The sequence below is a fragment of the Platalea leucorodia genome, assembly GCF_965183815.1.
Source record: "Platalea leucorodia genome assembly, chromosome: 15".
Taxonomy (NCBI): Eukaryota; Metazoa; Chordata; class Aves; order Pelecaniformes; family Threskiornithidae; genus Platalea; species Platalea leucorodia.
Window position 1 is genome coordinate 6,877,622 of NC_138837.1, and position 21,308 is coordinate 6,898,929.

Here is a 21,308-nt window from a genome sequence, read left to right on the forward strand (position 1 = left end):
AAAAATTCATTTTTCAAAATGACTGAAGGCTTCACTCAAAGGGAAATTCCGAGCCATTGCCATGACAAAGTAATTATAGCCCTACCACAAAAATTATCCCGCTATAATTATGCCATCTGAACAATATGCTGGGATATTTTCCCAGGCAACCAAAATCCTCTGGCAACTCTGGCTCCAAGCCTCTGGGAAGAAGGGACCTGCTCCCAAAAGCCCTCTTCTCCCTCACCGTGGTGCTTTAGAGACCGAGCCGAGATCTCCCGTTCCCCGGTATGATTTTCCCCATCGGAGTGTTGTAGCTCGATTCCTGCCAGCCCCTGCAGCCTCTCCGACTCCTCCCAGGAAGTCCCAGCTGCAGATGAAGCCTTTCAGAGCCAGGGAGAGGGCAGCATGTGTGCAAACGCAGCCTGGGCGATTGTGCCAGACTTTTGCAGCGTAATGCAGCGTGGCCCAGCTTGATGTAAGTCGGTTTTACCCCCCCACCATCCCTTCTGCGAGCTGCCTCGCGCCTACATGTGTGCGCTTGCTGGCGGTTGCTGTTACCGTGATCCCGCTGTGGCGTTGCACCCCACGGCGTGACGGGTTCAGGGGGACCCATGTCCCCAGAGCCTTCGGGGTGCACCTGTGAGCAGCCAGGCTGGCCAGCACCGTGGAGGTGCTTGGGGAGCACTGGGACAGAGGAGACGGCTGGTGCCCGCGGGCTGGAGGGCAGGAGGTGGTGAGTGACCGGTCCCTGCGGTGACCTTTCAGCTGTCACCTCCAAAACCCTTAGTGTGCTCCGTGTGCACCCCACCAGGACGTGGCTCCTCGCTTGCAGGGAGCGTACATACAGCACAGCCTGAAATGCCCAACGGTGAGAGGCTCCCCGAACCTTTCCCAGGCTTTTTGACTCCCTGGTGGCTGACCCCGCTCCAAAACACCATCCAGGGCTGGGGAGGCGAGGCAGAGCCCTCTGCCCTAGCCCCTGCCCCAGAGCCCCTGCCCCTAGCTCCCACTGGGAGCAGCACCCCGACCCCAGCGCTGCCTCTAGCTCTTTGCAGGAGCCTTGCGTACGGCTCTTACACCAGCTCTGTAGTTTTCTGTAATCCAGTGAAGCCCTTTTTACTGCCACACTTTCATTTTGTCACCTGCAGGGTTAGCCCCCTCATTCCCATACTCATTTGCTTTGCATCCCAAAGCAGTGTCCCCCCACATCTCAGCGCCCGTCCCCGACATGCAGCTGTCCCGCGCACAGGGGATATTTTGCAGGTGGATATTTTGCAGTCCCAAGCAATATTACGCTGTGGCTACCCATTTTTCCATAAATTGTGCTGTTCTTTCCCACCTGGGCAAAGAGATATAAAACCCCCCTGGTCTCAGCTGGCAGCCGCTTTGCACTTTTGTTAGAAATAACACAAAATGCAAACAGTGGGGACTCACATTCTCCAGGTAAGGATGGAAAGCGCACCTAGCAATACTGAGAACTTACCTGTGGGCTGGCCAGCTTCAAGCCTGCTTTAATTTATTTTTTGGCAGCTGGGTAAATTAATCCACGGCTGGTCAAAATAAAGGTGCGTGCGTCCTCCAGACTCACCGCTTTTATCTCAAGTACCTAACAAAACATTATTTTAGCTTAAATACCGCATATTTAAGCAATGCTGTAGAATAGTTGAGGGGCCCTGAGGAGAAGGGACAGGCTGCGTCAGGCACAGAAATTAATTTGTTTGGGGCCTTGAAGGAAAAGGAAACACCAAAATCACTTTGGAGATGGAAGCTGACATCTTGTTCATCAGAGTAAAACTTGTGACTAAACAGCTTGGAGTTGCAGCAGCTGAGAGGCCAGAGATTCTCAAAAATAGCAGCACTCGTGCTTTGAATTTTCTTTTTTGTAACCTTAAGAACATGAAAGAAGAGATGGGTTTGTGTGGAGCAGGTTTGCCCAGCGTACATCCCTACGGCCCCTTGTTTCCCCTGCCAGCCTCAAGAGGCAGGGTGTCCCAACAGCCCTGCCAAGGCACAGCCCCATCAGGGAGGAAGGTGGAGGAGCTGCAGGGGAGGAAGGGCAGAGGCAAGAGATACCTGGGATCAATGAAACTGGATGGGAAGCTGATGTTGAATACGGAATTCCCAGAGGATGGCCTCTCACTGGTGTCCGTACTGCTCCCCCCAGTGCAGAGGAAACTGGGGAGAGCCTGGAATTGGGGAGAGAGGAGGCAGAAGCCATGGTTGCCCTTGTGATCCTGACTTTGTGTGTGTCATGGGCACAAAGTACACTCCCAGCGCTGTTTGATGTTGCAGGGACAAGACACAAAGCAGTTTGTTCCCCCTTTTGCTTTCTGTGGCAGAACAACCACGGCTTGGGGTCTGGACCTGCCTCATCCCCAGGTACACGGAGCGTTTGCTTTACCCCTGCAGCCATGGAGAAATTGTCTCACCCCTCTGCTCTGTGTCCGGGGGAAATGCAGGTCGTGCCCGTAGGAGTGAGACAGCAGGAGCCGTGGCATGCTCAGGAGAGCGGGACCGTCTCTGCGTCACTTCTTGCTGGAGAGGAAGAGCAGCGCTGGATATAGCTCGTACTCCAGCGAGGTATTGAATGCCCAGCGTCATGTTTCTGGCCAGCAGCCTGGTCCCTGGCTCAGGCTGCAGCGGCGTGGAGCCCGGGGGAGCCCACTGCCCAGGAGCTAGCCTTGGCAGCGATGGCAGATAGGGCACATCAGGAAAAGCCACACTGGTGCAATCTCCTCTGTACCCGTTTATTTCCAGGTAGCCTGTTTAAAGGGAACATCTCATAGCAAGAGAATATTCTTCATACAGAGGAAAGCTCATTGTTTGTGGGGTTGCCTCGTCTTATGGTCTCTTCTACTAAAGCCTCTTGGGTTGCAAAGTACTTGGGAAATATCAGCATCCCTCTTGGAGATACAAACATGCAGAGCAAGGAAATCGCGTGCGGCAGGGAGTCAGTGGTGGAAGGTTGTGGCCACTAAGTTGTGGCCACTACATTTGCACTCAGCCATCCTGTCTGGCTGCCAGGCAAATGGCAACTGCAGAAACACACGTGCGGTTGGGGGAGCAGAACGGGCTGAAACAGATCTGGGGGCTGCGTGGCCCCAGGCCTGTGTTGCTCTCCAGCCTGATGGGCAGCCACGCACGGCAGCATCACGCAGGCTGGCAATGGGATGGGGGGACCTAAAAAGAAGAAAGTATTTGTCATTTCCCTTCCTGAAAGGGCTGGAGCAGACAAGGCCTTTCCTCAGAACTGGGAATTTCTAGGCTTAAAGCACCTTCGTCCCACTGACCCCCATCACCCTTGCCGATGCTGTTAAATTCTCTGAACTGTGGCCAGCAGCAGCCCCGCTGCAGGAGAACAGCGCTGGAGCTGTTAATATTTCACCTCCAGCTATCTTTTACTTCCCAAGCCACGAATCCTTCCACTCCCACCAAAATTAGCTCAGGCACCGGATCTTGCTGACCGTAATATCCATGAGCTTGTGCAGAAAGAGCAAAGCAGAGGACTGGGGGAGGCAGCGACTTCTGCTCGCCCTTGGCTACCTGCCCGGCACCACGGGGGAGCGCAGAGTCCACCCGGTGCCTTCGGAAACACAGGGCTCCTCAGCAAGTTATTTGCAAAGATCCCTCGTGAGGGCAGAAGCTGTATAAAAATCCAAAGACCTCAACACAAAATATCATTGGGGCACTCTTCAAATTCTGGTGCAGCCCTCTGGGAAGGGCCGAGGTGAGCAGGTAAGTGGGGAGTTACCGCTGCAGCCGAGCCTGGGGAGGGGGCTGAACTGGTATCCCCCCCCATCCCGGCACGGCAGAGCACAGACCCTATCCCCTCACATCCCAGCTCTGCATCTCACATCTCAGCTGCTTTCACCTTGTCCCTGTTCAAATGTATTTTATTTGCCATGGTGACGATCATTTTCTTGGCTCATTGCTTCAGAGATGCCCTCCTCATGTCCCCACGCTGACTTTTCTTGGTGCATTGAGCATCATTTGTCTCTGGTTTCCAGTCCCTTCGCTGTCTGGTTACCTTCTCCCCGTGCTGTTGAGTTATTAAATTCTGCCTCTGCCGCTTTTCATCATCCTCATGATAAATTCCCCATCAAACACATCTGACTTTCTCCCACTGTGCTTACCCAACTGGAAGGAGGATTTTGCTCTCAATGTTTCCTACTGTCCTTCTTCCCACCCGCCCTAGCCATGATGCACGTGGAAATTAGATATCAGTCAGGCGAACGGTACCTTGGTGTCTCCGTACATCAGACTGACCTGCGTGCTGTGCTCCCCTCTTGCCTGTAGCCAGCTGCTGCCTGGGTTTGCTGTGAACTTTAGGTGCAGAAACCAGCGTTTTGTTTAGGATCTAGAGCAAGTCCCTTCAGCAAGGGCTCCAGCAGGACAAAGCAGCAAATACTACTGCTACTCCTTAGAGCAGCGTGGAATAAAAAAGGTTTGTCTTTGAGGAAAAGGGGATATTTTGGGGCCTGTAGAGAACAAGGAGGTCCTTCCGATGGAGGACAAGAGAGGCTGTGGAAGGCAAAAGGCTGAGGTCTGGGGTCATTGGCCTGGCTGTTACAGCTTGACTGAGCTCATTTGACCCCATGATTTATTCCAACTGAAAATGAGGTTTAAGGCATTGCCAGCTCCCCAGTGAGCATACACACGCTCCTTTTGTTCATCTGTTTTCTCAGTTCTTGTTGAAACTTGTAAATGAAACATCCTCCTCTGCCAGCTCTCGTCTGTGTGATCTTTCATAAAAAGTGTCTGAAGCTTTTTCTAGAAACCACTGCAACAGCGTTACTGCTCTAAGGTCGGTCAGCAACAACCCATGAAGCAATACTAAAGGGCACACCTTCTATTGGGAAAAACAGACCTGGGGAGGCCACGTCCCCTTTGCATGTGGCCCCATTGCCATTAATAAAAGCTTCAAACTCATGTTCTTTCTCTCTCTCTTTGCAGGCAAAAATGTCAAAGCCAGTGCAAGCTCGGAGGCTGGAGGGAATAGATAAGAATATCTGGTGAGTTAAGAGAATAGCTGTTTTACCCTGGTGGTAGATGTTGTTTTAGGCAGCCTAATACTAGATAGAAATCACCACAGCCACACAGCGCAGAGCAGCAGTCTCCCTCGGCTGCTTTGCATCTGTTCGGGAAGCACATCAGGGCAAGTTTGTCCCGGGAGACTTTACCCTGGCTGAGTTCTGTACCTGCTGCCCACACTTTCTGCCGGATCAGGTGTCCCGTACCATCCTGCGGGAAGGCAGGCGGGAGCGCCTCGTAGCGCATTGCACTCCATCCAGCCCATCCGCCTGAATGATCCCCGCAGCACCCAAATCTGAGCCAGTGGTTTGCAGCGCACTGGCTGCAGCCTGGGTCCGCTTCAAGCCCACCCTAGGGCACTGCAAGCAGAGAGGCAGGCAAAGGGATGCTGCAAATGCTGTTCCCAGCCTGCCAGGCACAGTATGGCATTGGGAAAACTGCATGCTTGAAGAAAATATTTAAATGGGCTTTACCCAAAGCCCTGCTGTGCCTGGTTTCAAGCTACAAACTGCTGATGAGCTGGCTCTTGGGTGAGACAAGCGGTGAGTTCAGCCTGCCTTTCCCTCTGCAGAGGCCTTCACGGTGTCGAGTTGCTAAATTTTGCAGAACTGGTATGAGCGTGAAAACCTCCGAGACCTCTCCTGCTCAGTCTGGTCCGATCAGAAGCGGTGCACGGCTTCTGCTGCGACCACACACCCAGACAGCACAACTGTTTCCTTCGAGAACAAATTAAAACCACCCCCCAGTGCAATCGTGGCTCATCCTTGATTTAGTTGAAATGGGTCTGAAGTGACCTGGGCTTGGCCCTGTCCACCTGTGAGCAGCGGGATGGCTCCGCAGGAGGGACACCAACCTTGGTCACTTCCAAAGGGGTGCTGGCAAGCAGAGGCAGTGCCAGCGTGCTGCCTCGACCCTCTGTAAATCCTTGTCTTTCTTTCCCTTTCTTCTCTCCAGGGTGGAGTTTGTAAAACTGGCTGCCACCTACTCCACAGTGAACCTGGGCCAGGGCTTCCCCGACTTTCCCCCACCAGACTTTCTGAAGGAGGCGTTCACGAGAGCCCTCAGCGGGGAGAACCACATGCTGCACCAGTACACCCGTGCCTTCGTGCGTGGACAGACCCCCCTCCTTGGCAATACCCCCGCCACTCCCCATTAGCCTTGGCCGCTTCAGGCCTCATCAGGCAGCAATTAACAGGGCAAACCACGAGGCAAAACACGCATGCAGCCTCTGCCCAGGCCCCCTACCCGGGGCTGTAACACCCTGCTTTACCAGGGCGTTTGAAGCAGCCGGGCTGGAAGATGCCCCACACGCTCGGTCACAGGGCACTTGGCTGCCCAGGCCCCTTCCAAGGGCTCATCCATATTTTAGAAGGCTTCTGCAACCCAAATCCCACCCCTCTTCTCACCCAACAGGGCCACCCACCTCTGGTGAAGATCCTAGCCCAGTATTTTGGGAAGCTGCTTGGACGGGACCTGGATCCTATGACCGATGTGATGGTGACTGTGGGGGCGTACCAGGCCCTTTTCTGCTGCTTCCAGGCTTTCGTTGATGAAGGCGATGAGGTAAGGCAAGAGTTGGGCTTGTTGCACAGGCAGCCTTCCCCCAGGAGAGCCCTTCCTGGCTGTGGGTCTGCCAGGGGTAGGTTTACATAGTCCTTTTGCAAATCAGAAAAGGTTTTATCCCCATTATCCAATATTTAAGTTTCCCAAGGAAAAAAACTCTCTGCTGCAGGGCACTGTCTCATTTCTGAATAAGCCAAAATAACCCTTTTGCCCTGAGTGATGTTGTTCCTCCCTGACACTGCCCACTGGCAATGCAGGTTCTCCATTACAATATTAAAATTTCCTGTCCCTCCCATTGCTCTCTGCACCCATCAGGGAAGGTCTGAGCAGCGCCAGGAGGGCACTGACATTTTCCTTTCTTCCAGGTGATAATCATTGAACCTTTCTTTGACTGCTATGAGCCGATGGTGAAAATGGCTGGTGGGATGCCTGTGTTTGTCCCGCTGAGACCGGTGAGTGGCTCGGAGCAAAGCTGTCGAGGAGGGAAGAGTCATACAAAGTGAGCGAAGAGGTGAGCGGTAAGCAAAGTGCAGAGGTAGCAAAGCAAGCCGAATTTCCCTTCTGTTCTCTCTAGAAAGCTCCAAAAGATGGAAAATTGATGTCTAGTGCAGACTGGCAGCTGGACCCAGCTGAACTGGCTTCTAAATTCAGTGAACGGACAAAAGCCATCGTCCTGAACTCACCCAACAACCCTCTGGGCAAGGTAACGCCCCTGGCCTTGCTGTGGCTGGCCCTGAAAGCAGCTGGGGTGCCACAGCTCACCCAGCCACATTTGCAGCGTAGCAGTGACTTGCCCTTCCTTGCACACAAGGGAAATGGGTGTTGTGGCAGCACCGCACGCTGCGCTCACTCTTTTGGTGTTTTTAAGCCTGGTCTTCTGTGCCAGCAGGGGCCTTGCCCTGTTAGACCATTGCAGCCAGCTCCTGCCCACCCTGGCTTGGGAGATGGTGCAGGCAGGGTGTGCAGCCTTTGCAGAGAGGCAGGGACAGGCAGGGGCTCCGAAATGCTCCTCCTGCATCTCTGCTCCACTCCCTGCCTGCTGCAGGTATTCAGCAGAGGGGAGCTGGAGCTCATTGCAGATCTGTGTGTGAAGCACGACGTCCTGTGCATCAGCGATGAAGTGTACGAGTGGCTGGTCTACGACGGGAAGGAGCACATCCGCATCGGTACGGCGAAAGGCTTGGCTGAGCTTGGGTGTCTTCTCTTGGTACAGCATCTTGAGGGAAGGACCTGGTGATTTAACTGGGGTCCCCTGGAAATTACATGGGCTGCTTGCATGCACAGCTCTCCCAGCACCACCTCCCAGTAGAGGTATTTTACTGCACTTCAGTCTCAGCCTCCAAACCAGGTCTTGAACTGGAGCCCTGACTTCCAGACCCAGTCAGAGTTGGCTTCACAAGTGTGAGATCCAGAGCAAAGAGCCCTTTGGCTCCAAAGAAACTGTATTTTTTTCCCACACGTTGTAAAACCACAGCTTTCTGGTGTCTCTAATTTTGGGACATCTATTTCAACATGATTTCGGAGGCCCGTCCTCCCAGTTGCAGTAACATGCAATCACCTTGTTGCAGCGTGATGGTGCTTGGCACCTCTGGAAACCCCTGCGGCTGGGTACATGCATATGAAAACACTTCATTACAAAGAGATGCTCTTGAGAAACCTGGCTGCCTGCTTGGGATGTGCTTTGAGGCTCATCCAGGTGAAAGATGTGCTATGAACACAAGAGGCCACCATGGGTTCTGGTGGGCAAAGAGCTCCCACCATGTTGTTAATACAGCCCAGAAGCGAGCGCGCTGAGCTCTGCCATCATTGTTTCTCTTTTGTTTTGTTACCAGCCAGCTTGCAGGGGATGTGGGACCGGACGGTGATCATCGGGAGTGCTGGGAAAACCTTCAGTGCCACTGGATGGAAGGTGAATTCCCCTGTGTGGCACCTCCTTGTCACCCCATCCCCATCCCTTTGCTCCAGGGCATGGCTCCCACTGCCATAGGATGGCACTGGGGACACCGCTGCCACACACTCAGCGTTGAGTCAGGTCTGAAAGTACCAAAGCTGCTTTATGATAGCCCTGTCTGGAAAATAGAATGAAGCCAGCACAGGCAAATAAAGGGGAGCCTGAACAGGTACACAGAGACTTACCACCTTCCTCCTCCTCTCCTGGCCACAGGTGGGCTGGACCGTGGGACCCAACCGGCTGCTGCAGCACCTCCATACCGTGCACCAAAACTCAGTCTACCACTGCGCCACAGTTGCCCAGGTAAGGCGGCTCCCTGCAACCGGCCCTGCGATTCCCGGACCCCCAAAGCAGGGGTGAGAGAAGGTCCTTCTGCCCACGGCTGACCTGAAAGGCACGGACAGGGTATGTGTGGTGCCCTGGAGAGGCTTCTTCCCCTCTCCCTGTGGTTGCCCCATGCCCGAGAGGAAGGGGAAAGTCCAGCCTGCCTGGGGTATATTCCTTATTTTGCACTGACAAATCCAAGGGGCCATTTGGAGGGGCTGGAGGCAGAGAGCTTGGCTTGGTGCAGTGAGAAATCACCCCCTGCTCCCTAGTCACCCGTGAATTGCATCAGAGCAAAGACTCCGGTTCTCAAGCAAGCCTTGACCATCTTCCCCCCGGCTTCCTCTCTCCTCGCAGGAGGCCGTGGCTCAGGGTTTCCAGAGGGAGCTCGAGCTCTGTGGGAAACCAGAAAGCTACTTCGTCCAACTGCCCAAGATGCTGCAGCAGAAGAGAGACTGGCTGGTCCAGAGCCTGGATGCTGTGGGGATGAAACCCATCGTCCCCGAGGGCACCTACTTCTTGGTGGCAGACATCTCGGAGTTCAGTGAGTCGTGCAGCTGCGGTTTTGCTCAGGCAGGGCTGAGTATGGGGGGGCCACCCTGGAGCAGTACCACCAGCAGGGACAGGAACCTGCATAAAGCACCACCAAAGCAGGGACGGACAATAGCGCGTTTCCCATCCAAGCTCGCAGAGGCCGTGGGTTTGGGGCTTGGCTGAGGCACGCGGCAGCAGCCCCCACCCCTGCGCTGCTGTGCTTCTCCTGCAGAATCCGACGTTCCTGATGTCCCCGACTCCGACGAGCCCTATGACTCCAGATTTGCAAAGTGGATGGTCAAAAACAAGGTAAATGTGTCCGGCCCTTTCTGGTGCACACCAGCGCTGCCGGGCCTGGCAGCTCAGCCGGGGGGGGCCCGGGGGTCTGTCGGCAGCTGGCCTCCACTCTGGCAGGCTGGGCTCAAGCAGAGCGAGCAGCCAGGGCACCAAGGGCATCTACAAGCCCATCCATGAGACTTGTGAGCAATAACTGGATGACTTCACGCCAGCCCAGAAGGAGTAACCTCAGCTCCACGTGTTTCCCCTTCCCAGGGACTTGCCGCCATCCCGCTCTCCGCTTTCTACTGTGGGGCCCACAAGAACAACTACAACCATTTCATCCGGTTCTGCTTCGCAAAGGTGAGATATGTGGCAGCACAAAGGAAGGCGACGTTGGGAGTAATAATGAGGGCTGGTTTAATGAGATAAATGCCAAGAAGAAATGCAGAGCACCTTGGGCATTAGAGCCTGAGCGTGGCATCACAGCAGGTCCAAGCCCCTCCTGCAGACGCGCGAGCCGAGCCGGGGGCAGGAGGTGTGCCGGTGCCATCCTAAGCCTTGCCCCATCAGCATCCCGCATTTCTTGGTCAAGGCAGGGAGTTTGCTGGGTGTACATTTAGTTGCCCAGTGGCTATGCCTGCCCCAGAGATGGCTCTGCCTGTGTCACACTGACCACGGGGCATTTGCGATGTTGCAGAATGAGAATGGGATTTTTATACAAATGATGACTGCAATGAGGGGAAAGGGGTTTTGGCTGGAAACCACTGACCAAACCTTTGGTATTTATTTAGGAGGAAGCCACACTGAAGGCAGCAAACGACATATTGCAAAAATGGAAATTGGAGAAAACTAGTCCCTGAGCACACTGGAGAGAAAACCAGGCTCTCCGTGGTCCTCACCTGCCACGACCGCTCTTTCTCCTCTTCCTTTGCTTGGCTACAAACTTTGACCTGTCCTGATTTTTGTGCTTTCAACCACATTTTCTGTCAGACAAATGGGTAAGAGTCTTGCCATGCCCAGGGTCTGGGGAACACTTTCTGTCACTGGGAAATGATTGCACTGTTCCTTGCAAGAAGCGAGTCTTCGCGTGTGCTGCCAGTATTCAACATTTCTTCCTCTTACGGTTAAAGACTTTGATAATCAGTTCTGGGATGCGTCCAGCAAGACACAAGGTAAGGATGGCTCCTGGGGTCTTTTTCACCACCAAATTCTGAAAAGGTGTTTCAGGGCCTACCTTTAAGGCTACGCTGCGGGGTTACCGTGGCTTGTCGTGCTCCACATCCCCACTCGTGTGCCTCAGGGCACAGGACAGCATTTCCACCAGCACCCATGTGCCCACAGGACTCTGCAGTATCACCACCCATCAGTAGGCTGATTCCTATGATCCTGAGAATTATAAACCCAGTGAAATGCTGTTTCCCGTAATTAACAATTTTCCCATTATTTTTTTCTGTGCACCTCTGGGGAAGGCGAGTGCGGAATCGGTAACTGGCTCCCCCCAGGAAACAGGCTTTCATGAATAGTCCGGCTCTTGCCAAACCTTCCCCGCGCACCCCCCAAACCACCCCTGGTGCTTTGTCAGAGCGTGGCAGCATTGCCCAGGCTGCAAAGCAAAACCTTCAGGCCTTTGACAAGCGCGTGCTGTGGCCGGGGAGGAAGGGCGCAGCGGCCTCAGGCTGCTCCTGCTGCTGGTGGCCCCCGCCGCCTCCCACCCGCCGGGCTGGCGGGCGCTGGGGTAACGTGAGCAGCGTTTTGAAAGGTAATTCTTGCGTCATTCTCGATTTCAACCTGGATAAGAATGTAAAACAGCATCATCAATCACGCAGGAGTTATGTGCAACAGACTGTGCGATAAGTATTTGTGGCGGTTAAATTATTAAAGTGGAATTACTGCAATTATTGAAGAGTAAATGTCTCTGTAATGATTCCGGGGCTGACGCAGCTCTCCTGGAGAGCTGCCGTCACCCGTGCAACACCTGCATTGCATCCCGCGGTGGTGGCTGCTTGTCCCACCCAGGCCAGCGGGCAGCGGCTCTGCGGGTACCGACACCGGTGGAGCCAGAGCTGCGCTGACCCGCGGGAGCGGAGCAGGCACCCACCTCCTGCCCTCGCCCGCGGGAGCGGAGCAGGCACCCACCTCCTGCCCTCGCCCGCGGGAGACGCGTCCCATCTCACCTGCCTGCGCAGCCTGGGCGGGCGAGGGTGCTGCTGAAGGCCCTTTTGCACCCACACACGTGCCAAATGCTGGGAGAGCTGCAGTCACCGACACCAATAAGCAACCGTGAGATGAGATTATTAACATAAAGATTAATTGCAACATCCCTACACGTGTGGGCTCTTGCTCTAGGCCGTGACACACCCCGCAAGGAGCAGGGCACACCCCCCCATCCTCCAACACGCATGCAGTGCTTGTGCAAAGACACCCAGAGGCGGGGGTGCCGATTTTACACCCAGCCCCAGCCCCAGGCGCCCTGGAGAGGCTGAGCTGCGCCCGCGCCCTCCCACGGTTTCCCTCAGGTCACCCATTCTCCCGCAGAACGAGACAACCCCTGCTTAGCTTCACAGCCCGCACAGGCGACCTAAGCACTGCCCCCGCCCCCTGCCTGGCCATTGGCTCACGTGACGCCGGGCTCCTCCCCACCGTGGGCGGGCACAGGCGCCCTCCGGCCAATCACCACGGCGGGGGGGCGTGGCCGGGAAGCGCGGGCCGAAGATGGCGGACGGCGGCGCGGCCAAGCGGCCCAAAGGGGCGCAGGTGGGGTGAGCGCGGCCGTTGTCCGGTTACCGGGGCGGCCCCTGAGGGGGGCCCGGCGGTAACGGTCGCTGTCTCCCGCAGGTTGAGGAGAGGAAGGTGGATTGGCGGCGCTGGAAGCAGGAGAGTAAGGCCGGGCCGCCGGGGGTGGCCAGCGGGGCCCTCATGCCGTGTCTCCCCCCGGCAGCCGCCCTGCTCTGAGGGCTCACGGCCCGTTGTGTAAAGCGAGGCGCTGTTCTCCCTTCCAGGGAAAGCAGAGAAGAAAAAATGGAAGGAAATGAAACTACTGAAGAAACTGGAAAAACAGCGGATGCGGGAGCTGGCAGAAAAAGAAGCCGAGAAGCAGGAGGAGCAGATGGAAGACAAAGGTGATGCCGCCGTGACCCGGCGGGGAGGCCTGGGTTGAAAGAGCTGGGAGAGGTTGGTCGTTAAAAGTCAGTCAGTTTTATGTATCGATAGGAAAGGTGACACTCACCTTCATAGATCTGATACAGATCAATCCGCGTGCCTAAACAGGCATGAACACAATGCAGCGAGCAACGCACAAAAGACCTTTCTTAAGAGAAAAACCTATGATTAAAATCTAAAAAGCAGAGGTTGCTTTCTGCTCCCACCACGACTGCAGCCGACGTAGTAAATAAAATGCTGTACGCGCAGCTGTGGCTCTCTTCTGATGGCACTCTGTTCCCCAGGGCGTCACTACACGCTGAGCGTGGCCCTGCCAGGCTCCATCCTGAACAATGCCCAGTCGCTGGAGCTGCGGACGTACCTTGCTGGACAGATTGCTCGGGCCTGTGCCATCTTCTGCGTGGATGAGATCGTCGTGTTTGACGAGCATGGAGAAGATGTAAAGTAAGGAGGAGCCATCTTGTTCTGCACGAAAGCGTTTCCTCTCTGCTTTGTTTCTTCAGTCTTTTATTAAGCTAAGACCAGGCAAGACCTGCGTGTACCTCAAGCAAATGTTTGAGCCTCTCTCAAGTGCCAGGATTACAGGGACCCCTATACCACTGGGCAAAGATGTTGACTTAACTGCCCTGGCAACCAGGATCACTTATCCCAGCATGGGGATGACAAAGCAGCAGGAGCTCAAGTTCTCCTGTACTCTGAAATCTTGCTGTGGAGGGACAGGGCGGGCCTATATCCTCACAGAAGACGAATTCCCGTCCTTCACCTTTTCAGCCTGGACCTGCATCTGTGGTAACTGGCCAAGCCATGCAATCCTGTAGCATCCAGCTCAGTAGCACCCAACTGCCAAGTTGTGTCAATAAAGATCAAAAACAAAACTGAAAAAGATACTGGGCTTACAGAGAGAGTTCCAAATATGATTTGTTAACAGTCTCTACCTCTGGAGCCGCTCTTTTATAAGGCAGCCCATTTATTTCTTAGGGGCGGAGGGTGCAGCTATTTTCAGATTAAGGAGCAAGGCTTGGTTTTCTGGAGACCTGGCCATTTGGGGCTGTGCAGTCTCACGCTGAGTTCACAGGCTGCTCTCTTTCTCTTTCAGGACGGTGGAGGGGGACTTCGAAGGAATCGGGAGGAAAGGCAAGGCTTGCGTGCAGCTGGCTCGGATCCTGCAGTACTTGGAGTGCCCGCAGTAAGTCCACCGTGGTCAGACTGTGCATCCAATTTGCATCAGAGCTGCCTGCCATGGGTATCTCACGCTAGAGGCTATGGGAACAGGAGGCAAATGCCGTTTCTATCGCATAATTATGCAGGAAGACAGGATCTAATTGTTTCACATGACTGGTTCAGGAGTTTAACTAAAAGAAGAGCAGTGAATGCAGGATACAACCTGCATGATACATTAGAGGTAGATCAAGGACTTGAGGGAGCTAAAGGAGCTGAGTACAGAGAAAAGCATGCTTGAGTCAGAACAGGGCTAGAATTGAGGGTTGGATTCCTTAGAAACAACTGTTTTTGCATTTGAACCTTCTCTGATAACAGGTACTTGAGGAAATCCTTTTTTCCAAAACATGAGGATCTGCAGTTTGCAGGTAATGACTCAGTTGTCTCTGTCCCAAGCTGTTGGCTCCCCCTTCCTGAGCTCTGGCTCTTGTTTTGCACGGCATGCCCGGAATTGAAAAACTTTTCCCCACTTTAGAGCACAGGCGCGGTGCTGTGCCGTGGTACGTTGGGGCAGAGAGGGAGGGGGCAGCAGAGCAGCTGTACTTACACCTGCGTTCCCACAGTTTGCGTCCTCTCCTTAGCAGTTGCTTTCCTCTGCGCTGTTCTAGGGCTGCTCAACCCCTTGGACAGCCCCCACCACATGCGGGTGGATGAGGATTCAGAGTACCGAGAAGGCGTCGTGTTGGACCGGCCAACTAAGCCAGGCAGAGGCTCTTTTGTTAACTGTGGGATGAGGAAGGTATGTCTGTTACCCACAGATCCCAAAACCATTTCCCCTGTCTCTCCAGCAGATTTGAAGCTGGCCAGGTGGGTACCGCTGAGTTTCTGAAGGCCATAGCGGGCTGGCATGGGGTTTAATGCTGCTGCTATCTTGTCCCTTCTGGCTCGTTAATGGTTGTAGCTTCCCAAGTCCTGGCAGGCCTGCCCGTTGCAGCACATCATTGCTTCACTGCTGAAGTTGAACCTTTGAGCAGCAAAATAAGTCTCAGATTGCTGACCTGAGCCACTCTGAGCCTGCTCTGCACTGCATGAACCACACAGGCCCCGATCGCAGAGCTCCTCACTCCAGCTCTAGGCCAGGACAGACCCCCACTTCCTTGAGGGTTCCCTTCCTTCCCCACCTTCCCCAGTACTTCCCGAATGTCTGACACTGATGGTGACTGTCGCTGCAGGAGGTACAGATCGACAGACAGCTGAACCCCGGTCTGCGAGTCACTGTGCGCCTGGAGGAACCCCAGAAGCCAGGTAAGCCACTGCTCCGTTAGCATCGGTAAACTTCAGTCCTGCAGGAGTTGGTCCTTCCATATGACAGCCTTCGGATTACTCGTGTTTGAAGGTACCCAACAGCTCTGCGTGTTCCCTTCGCTCCACACACAATTTTAGTAACACCCTTACCGTACCTCCCTGGTTAGCTCCTAGAGGAGCTGCTCTTTGACCAACAATAAACATCCCAAACGTAATTGCACGCTTTCCAGAATGTGCGCAAAAGGGCGGTTCTTGGTTGGACACCAAGGCAGTGCCCTGCCCCAGGAGAAACCGCCGTACGTGGCTGGTCAGATCCAGCCCTCGCTAGGAGGTCACAGGGGTTGTTAATCTCCTTGCTTCCCTTTCAGAAGCTAAAGTGCGGAAAGGCACCGTGGTGTCCTCACACCACCCGCGGACAGTCTCAGGCTTGTACTGGGGTTACAGCGTCCGCCTCGCCTCCTGCCTGAGTAAGTATTTGCAGGGGTTCCCCGCTCTCTGCCATGTCTCTGCCTGGGCTTCCATCCCAATTTCAGGCCTACTGGCTGCACATCTGCAGCACACATTAACATCTCTTTCTTTGAAATCTCTTTTGTCTCAAAGGCAGCTTACACGTGCAGCTAGCAGCCACGTGGCAATCAAATTTAAGGCTAAAGCTAGGGGTGTGAATCACCCCAGTCACCCACCAGTACTCTGCCCTGTACTTCCACTCACCATTGCGCCAAATGTCCATGTTGTAGCAGGAGACAAGAGTTGGTGCTCTCCATCTCCAGCCCGTACATCTCCATTTCATAACTGCCTCCTGCTCATTCACATCAAAGCCAGCAGTGACATTTGAGCTCAAGACCCCTGCAAGATCCTTTTCCTGTCTTCTGATTGATTGGACCTCCTAGGAAAATCATAAGCCATTAGTCAAGGAATGGCTCCTGGCACCTGTTTGAGCTTTGAGGAAAAGGTGCTGCAGCTGAGAAGGGTGCCAGAGACTCCTGCAGCAAGGGAATTATGTAGGACAGAGGAATGATTCTGTCTCCTGATGCACTAGTGGCACCAAAGAGCAATTCCTTCTGCTGCTGCCACTCGCCTGGGGAGTGTTTCGGCCTGTCCAGAAGGCACGCGGCATGGGCGAGGGTGCCCCCTGAATAACCCCGTATTGTGTTTGTTTCCCAGGCGCTGTCTTTTCAGAGTGCCCGTTCAAGGAAGGCTACGATCTCTCCATTGGGACCTCAGAGCGGGGCAGCTCCGTGGACCAGGCCACTCTCCCCTCCTTCAGGTTCGTGTCCTGCCCGCTTGGCCCCACTCTGAGCCCCCAGGGAGGCCTGGTGCAGGCAGCAGGGCTGCACTGTGGCCTTGGTGTTCTCCCAGGCAGGAACGCTCCTAGATACAAGTGCAAGACTTGTCTGCAGGCTCCCTCCTGTGCTCTGCTGCTGCCTTTCGCACCAATGCACATCCCTCTGCGTGACAGAAGCTGGGGGAAGTACCCCAGGACAAGGTCAATCCCCTTCCTGCTTCTCTGGAGCTGGCAGCAGGGACTGTCACAGTGGCCAAGTGCTGTGGGGCTTTTTTTAGGGAGGCAGCTGCACTGGGCATTGTCAGCAAGGGACACAGCTCCCTGCTCCAGCAGCATGGAGGAGCTTGAACACAGACCCACATACCTGAACAAAAGAAACGAGTCTGTTTCTTGCAGATAAAGTTAAGAGAACGGGTTATGTGAAGCCAATTCTTAATCCACTTGGTTCGAGGCACGCAAGCAGCTCTCCCATGTAAAGCTTGTAGCTGCCTTGGTACAGGGGCAAGAGCCAGTCTCCCCTCTCACCCCGTCCCTGTGCTCTCCCCTAGGCATGCCCTCGTCGTGTTTGGAGGTCTTGAGGGCTTGGAAGCTGGGGTTGACGTGGACCCAAACCTGGAGGTCACCGACCCAAGCGTCTTGTTTGACTTCTACCTGAACACTTGTCCCAGCCAAGGCAGCAGAACCATCCGGACGGAGGTAGGCGGCTAATGGCGCGGTGGGCGCGATGCCGGTGTGCACAGAGCAGCGCTGCGTTTCTGCCTCTGGCAGTGACGCGTCTGGCCCACACCTCGTTCCCCGTGGTGAGGCCTCAGCAAAGAGCGGCTGGCTTGCCTGGTGCTGCTCAGAGAGCAGCGGTTCTGACCGCCGCCTGGGTCTGTTCCAGGAAGCACTGCTCATCTCCCTGTCTGCGCTGAGACCCCACATCGATGAGGCTGTGAAGACACCCAGCGACAGCTGAGGGAAGGAAAACCACTGACCTTGCCCTCAGCTGAGGACTACCTTGAGGAAGCGGCTGTTCAAACGCGGGGTGCTGGGCAAATCGCTCCAAGAGCCTGGCGGGGCCAAGACACAGCGTGACTAAAGCTGGCAGCGCTGCTCGACCAAGTGTCGGGCTGCCGTTGGGACCAGCAAGTGTGTGCCCTCCCGCCTGCGTGGCCCAGCCTGCAGCAGCTGGGACAGGCCTGGCAGCAGACTGGGAATTTAGCAGAATTTACCAATTCAGACATCTGGGGTGGGGAATAAAGCAGTGCGGAACCCAGCTGCCTTGAAGTTTATGTGTGTGTCCTGGTGTAGAGGACGGGCACTCAGCGTCCAGAGATCCTGCATGCTCTCTGCCTCTGGAGCCATCTGGCCTTCAGACTTAAAGGAAGTCCAAACTTAATCCTTATGCCAAGAAGCTGTTCCTGTCTCAGTTAGCCTGACCTCCCCCAGCCCCCCTTCAACTCCAAGGCTTCATCCTTCCCAACAGGAAGGGCTGGAGCTTCAGCTGGGCCTCAGCGCTAAAGCACATCAGCACAGCTCCTTACAGTTTGGCTCCATCTACGATGCCTTAAGCTCTGCCTACAGTGAGCTCAAATAGGAAGGCAGCTGGAAAAGTTGGCTCTGTCCTCCCCCCTCCTGCTGAGACAGTCAGAGCTTTGGTACGAGCAGATAAGAACCAATACTGTGGGTGTTCAAAGCTTTACTGCTAAAACCATCTTCTGAAAGAAAACAATCATACAGGGCTTTGGCCACAGAAAGGCAGGAACCTCTCCTCCCCCCCTGCACCCACCTTGCTCCCATTCTTCCCTGCTAAATAGCAGAAGTTAAGGAACTTCCCTTTGTGTCTTAATGAGCCCCACACAGCTCAAAGGGAGCCATTCCAGGGGTAGGCTCCACTCCTACTGCACCTTAGGGGCAAATTTTAAAGACCTACAATGGTGTCAAGTGCCTGGGAGCCTTCTGCAGGACCTGCCCTTGAGACCTGCTGCTGTGTTTCACTGTTAGGCAAAACGAGGGGAAGGGTAAGGAGAAGCACTGGTTTGATTCCTATTTCTCACATTTAAAATTGCACAAGGAACTACTATTCTGCGGGTGACTGCTGTCGGTCCCTTGCCAGGGGATACCTGGATTCGTTTAGTTGGCGTTCAACGCTTGTTTCCAGCTGTGATGGCTTTCAAGTTACTTGTTCGCTTCAAGATGTTTGGGACAAAGAGGAGCCCCGAGGCTCGCTCAATGCTCTCAATGGGAACCAGGAACCGTTCCAGGGGGATTTTCTCATCCACAGGGCTGTTGGGCATCACGTACGAGCGCAACTCAATCTCCCCGCTCTCCTTTTCCAAGATGAGCACTTTGAAGAAATGGGTGGGGACGGCCACGTTGTTCTTCCCAATCACCTGGTACTTGACGTACATCTTCCCATCAGCCTCCATCCTGTGCCAACAGCAACGTCCCACGTTACCTCCTCGGCTGGTGCCGCAGCCGCCCCCTCAGCCCTCCACCGCCACCCCTAACAGCCCCCGCCCCGCAGCGTGGCAGGGAGCAGCCCTGCTTCTGTGGCAGGGCTGTAAAAACATCGCTGAAACGGAGGCTACGCGACACGGTGAGGCTGAGTGAGCAGTGTATTGGGTCTGTGCCCCCCTCAAATCCCTTCCCTGCTGTCTCTCTTTACCAGCCTTCCCAAGCTGCTTCCTCCTGCTGAAGAGATCTCAACATGAGACAGCTCCTCTTCAGCGCTACATGAAGATCTTTGCAAATAAAGTCGTGCTCTTAAGTGGAGAAATCGTCCATGAAATAAAACCCAGAAGCTTTATTCTGCAGGGAAGGGGTCTGCAGTCTAACCTGTTAATAATCTAGTCATCTACTACTACTAGATTGTTAAGGACTGCAAACAAAAGCGACTTGGTTATGTTGTAGCTCAAGAAACCCACCTTTCCTCACAAAATAATCATCAACTGAATGGGAAATGCTCAAACTAACCCCAGTCCTAAGGAAGCACCTTTCCACAGAACCTCTGCGCACAGCCGGTCTCACCCACTGAGCGGGGCCTTAGCAGATGGCTCCCGTTTGGGAGCAGCTGGGAGGCTGCGCCCCCTCTGCCTGCTTTCCTTTCCCAGCACAACGCATCTCTCCAGCGTGGTCCCAGCTTGGCCCTCGTGCTTACCTGGGCAGGAAAAGGGGTCCTGTGCAGACGTAGACGTTCTTGTTGTTCCTCGCCAAGCTTCTGCTGTACTTCTCAAGGTTATTCCAGGCGTTCTGGTTTAAATGAGGATCCTAGAAACACAACCAGGGCAACACAGACAGCAAAGTCAGTCACTGGGGAATTTTTTCACTGTTCAGAGTAACACCACCCATATTTTCTGTGACATGCAGCACCCCAGGCACTTCCTAGAGAGATCTCCTCTACCACCTCCGCTCCAGACACTGCGTACAGCGAGCTCCTGGTTCGCACACCCAGGAGCAGAACCCGCTTGCCTCAGACCATGATTTTTGCAAGCATCTGTCCGCCTGTTTAACTTCGCTCCTGCAACGAGCCGCGCTGAACGACGTCTCCCGTGGCTAAAGAGGAGCGCGCAGGCAGGCGCGTTTGCAGCATCGCTGTTAAGTTGAGCAGAAAACATGGCACCCCCGAGTGCATTCGGTCACGCTGGTCCCTCTCTGCCTGAACAGGGACAAGCACGTGGAAGAGCCAGACGCTCCCAGGCGGTTTCCAGCAGGGAGCAGCGCCTGCCCTTGAACCGGGGCAGCTCCGGCTTCCCCGCTCCGCCCTCCCCGGGCGGGCCCAGCCTCCCTGCGGGCCCGGGGGGCTGCGTGGAGCCGGTGCCCGGGGCGGCTCCTACCTGCGGGGCGATGTTGCTGAGGTAGAAGGTGTCCCTCATGGCTTTCTGACTCCATTTGTGGTTGGCGGCGGCGGCCAGGTGCCCGCGGTCGAAGCCGCTGCCGCGGTAGTCGGCGTTGGTGGCGCGGTGGTATTCGTGCACCGAGTCGTCCTCTTGGAAGTCGCAGCCGGCGCGGTCGGAGGTGCCGCTCAGCGTCTCCCGGTTGAGCTGCTCGATGACCCAGAGAGCGCTGCGGTTCCGCGGGTCGTAGCACAGCACGTAGGACTCGCGGCTCCGCAGCTGCGCCAGCCCGGGCAGCCCGTACTTGGTCAGCTCGGCCCGCCCCGAGCCCGGCAGCGCCGGCGGAGCGGCCGCCGCCACGGCGGGCACGACGGGCAGGCGGCCCAGCAGCCCCTCCGCCGCATCGCCGCCCTCGGCCCGCCGGCGGGCGGGGAGGGCCGCCCCCAGCCCCGCGCCCAGGGCCAGCGAGGCGGCGGGCAGCAGCCAGCGGCCCCGCAGCATGGCCGTGCGCTGCGCCGCCGCAGCGGCCGCCGCTTAAAGGGGCCGCGGCTTCCCCGGGGGAGGGCCGCGAACGGAACGGCGGGAGCGTCGCCCCTTTAAGGGCGAGAGGGCGCCGCCATCCCGCGGGCCCCGCCGGCGGCGACAGAAGCGGCTGCGGCCCCGCTGTGCAAAGAAACCATTTTATTAGGACAAACGAGAGAACAGCATTAAACCGGAGTCCCGCGGGCCGCGAAGGAGAAAGTACAAAAATAAAGAGCGGGGCGGTCAGCGAGGCCACCGCGGCTCCCCCGCGCCCTGCCCGGCCCCGGCCGCAGCGTTCCCGTCGCGGTGTTTTCCCGGAGCCGGGCCGGTGGAGGCCCAGCAAAACCGCCTTGCCAAAGGGGGGGTGGCGATGGGGACCGGCTACCTTACAGACGCA

General features: G+C 55.6%; 3 protein-coding genes across 10 annotated transcripts; 2 read left to right on the forward strand and 1 right to left on the reverse strand.

Annotated features, from left to right (window-relative positions):
• Nucleotides 1-374: 374 nt before the first annotated feature.
• LOC309597732 (kynurenine--oxoglutarate transaminase 1-like) lies at nucleotides 375-12,549 on the forward strand. 4 transcript variants are annotated; one of them, XM_082327417.1, is made up of 13 exons: nucleotides 1,516-2,562; nucleotides 4,936-4,994; nucleotides 5,968-6,118; nucleotides 6,427-6,576; nucleotides 6,942-7,028; nucleotides 7,151-7,279; nucleotides 7,622-7,742; nucleotides 8,409-8,485; nucleotides 8,741-8,830; nucleotides 9,209-9,395; nucleotides 9,618-9,694; nucleotides 9,938-10,024; nucleotides 10,456-12,549. In XM_082327417.1, exons 1-13 carry the CDS (start codon nucleotides 2,479-2,481, stop codon nucleotides 10,522-10,524), a joined length of 1,368 nt encoding a protein of 455 aa, XP_082183543.1. In that variant the 5' UTR covers nucleotides 1,516-2,478; the 3' UTR covers nucleotides 10,525-12,549. The 4 variants fall into 4 exon arrangements, with proteins under 4 accessions (XP_082183541.1, XP_082183543.1, XP_082183542.1 ...); XM_082327415.1 differs by lacking the exon at nucleotides 10,456-12,549 and adding an exon at nucleotides 375-457 and having other exon boundaries at nucleotides 2,442-2,562; nucleotides 7,151-7,742; nucleotides 9,618-10,030; XM_082327416.1 differs by lacking the exon at nucleotides 10,456-12,549 and having other exon boundaries at nucleotides 9,618-10,030.
• On the forward strand, nucleotides 11,448-18,141 carry SPOUT1 (SPOUT domain containing methyltransferase 1). Of its 3 annotated transcripts, XM_082327419.1 has the most exons (13): nucleotides 11,448-12,418; nucleotides 12,500-12,542; nucleotides 12,664-12,783; nucleotides 13,108-13,267; nucleotides 13,920-14,009; nucleotides 14,360-14,409; nucleotides 14,650-14,780; nucleotides 15,214-15,286; nucleotides 15,655-15,753; nucleotides 16,451-16,553; nucleotides 16,650-16,772; nucleotides 17,120-17,267; nucleotides 17,455-18,141. In XM_082327419.1, exons 1-13 carry the CDS (start codon nucleotides 12,377-12,379, stop codon nucleotides 17,527-17,529), a joined length of 1,257 nt encoding a protein of 418 aa, XP_082183545.1. In that variant the 5' UTR covers nucleotides 11,448-12,376; the 3' UTR covers nucleotides 17,530-18,141. The 3 variants fall into 3 exon arrangements, with proteins under 3 accessions (XP_082183545.1, XP_082183544.1, XP_082183546.1); XM_082327418.1 differs by having other exon boundaries at nucleotides 16,451-16,772; XM_082327420.1 differs by lacking the exon at nucleotides 16,650-16,772 and having other exon boundaries at nucleotides 12,302-12,418.
• On the reverse strand, nucleotides 14,656-20,890 carry ENDOG (endonuclease G; the record flags this gene model as incomplete). 3 transcript variants are annotated; one of them, XR_014229826.1, is made up of 6 exons in its annotated part: nucleotides 14,656-14,764; nucleotides 15,998-16,172; nucleotides 17,223-17,503; nucleotides 18,677-18,983; nucleotides 19,714-19,823; nucleotides 20,390-20,890. XR_014229826.1 is itself a non-coding variant. In XM_082327422.1 (3 exons), 3 exons carry the CDS (start codon nucleotides 20,888-20,890, stop codon nucleotides 18,698-18,700), a joined length of 897 nt encoding a protein of 298 aa, XP_082183548.1. In that variant the 3' UTR covers nucleotides 18,236-18,697. The 3 variants fall into 3 exon arrangements, 1 of the variants encoding a protein (XP_082183548.1); XR_014229827.1 differs by lacking the exon at nucleotides 14,656-14,764 and adding an exon at nucleotides 14,868-15,005; XM_082327422.1 differs by lacking the exons at nucleotides 14,656-14,764; nucleotides 15,998-16,172; nucleotides 17,223-17,503 and having other exon boundaries at nucleotides 18,236-18,983.
• Nucleotides 20,891-21,308: the final 418 nt, after the last annotated feature.

Coding starts and splice junctions, on each gene's coding strand:
- LOC309597732 (XM_082327415.1), top strand. CDS start 2,479: ATGCTCAGGAGAGCGGGACCGTCTCTGCGTCACTTCTTGCTGGAGAGG. Junction 2,563..4,935: donor ATAGCTCGTACTCCAGCGAG/GTATTGAATGCC, acceptor CTCTCTTTGCAG/GCAAAAATGTCAAAGCCAGT. Junction 7,029..7,150: donor TGTTTGTCCCGCTGAGACCG/GTGAGTGGCTCG, acceptor TGTTCTCTCTAG/AAAGCTCCAAAAGATGGAAA.
- SPOUT1 (XM_082327418.1), top strand. CDS start 12,377: ATGGCGGACGGCGGCGCGGCCAAGCGGCCCAAAGGGGCGCAG. Junction 12,784..13,107: donor GGAGCAGATGGAAGACAAAG/GTGATGCCGCCG, acceptor TCTGTTCCCCAG/GGCGTCACTACACGCTGAGC. Junction 15,754..16,450: donor CCGCCTCGCCTCCTGCCTGA/GTAAGTATTTGC, acceptor TTTGTTTCCCAG/GCGCTGTCTTTTCAGAGTGC.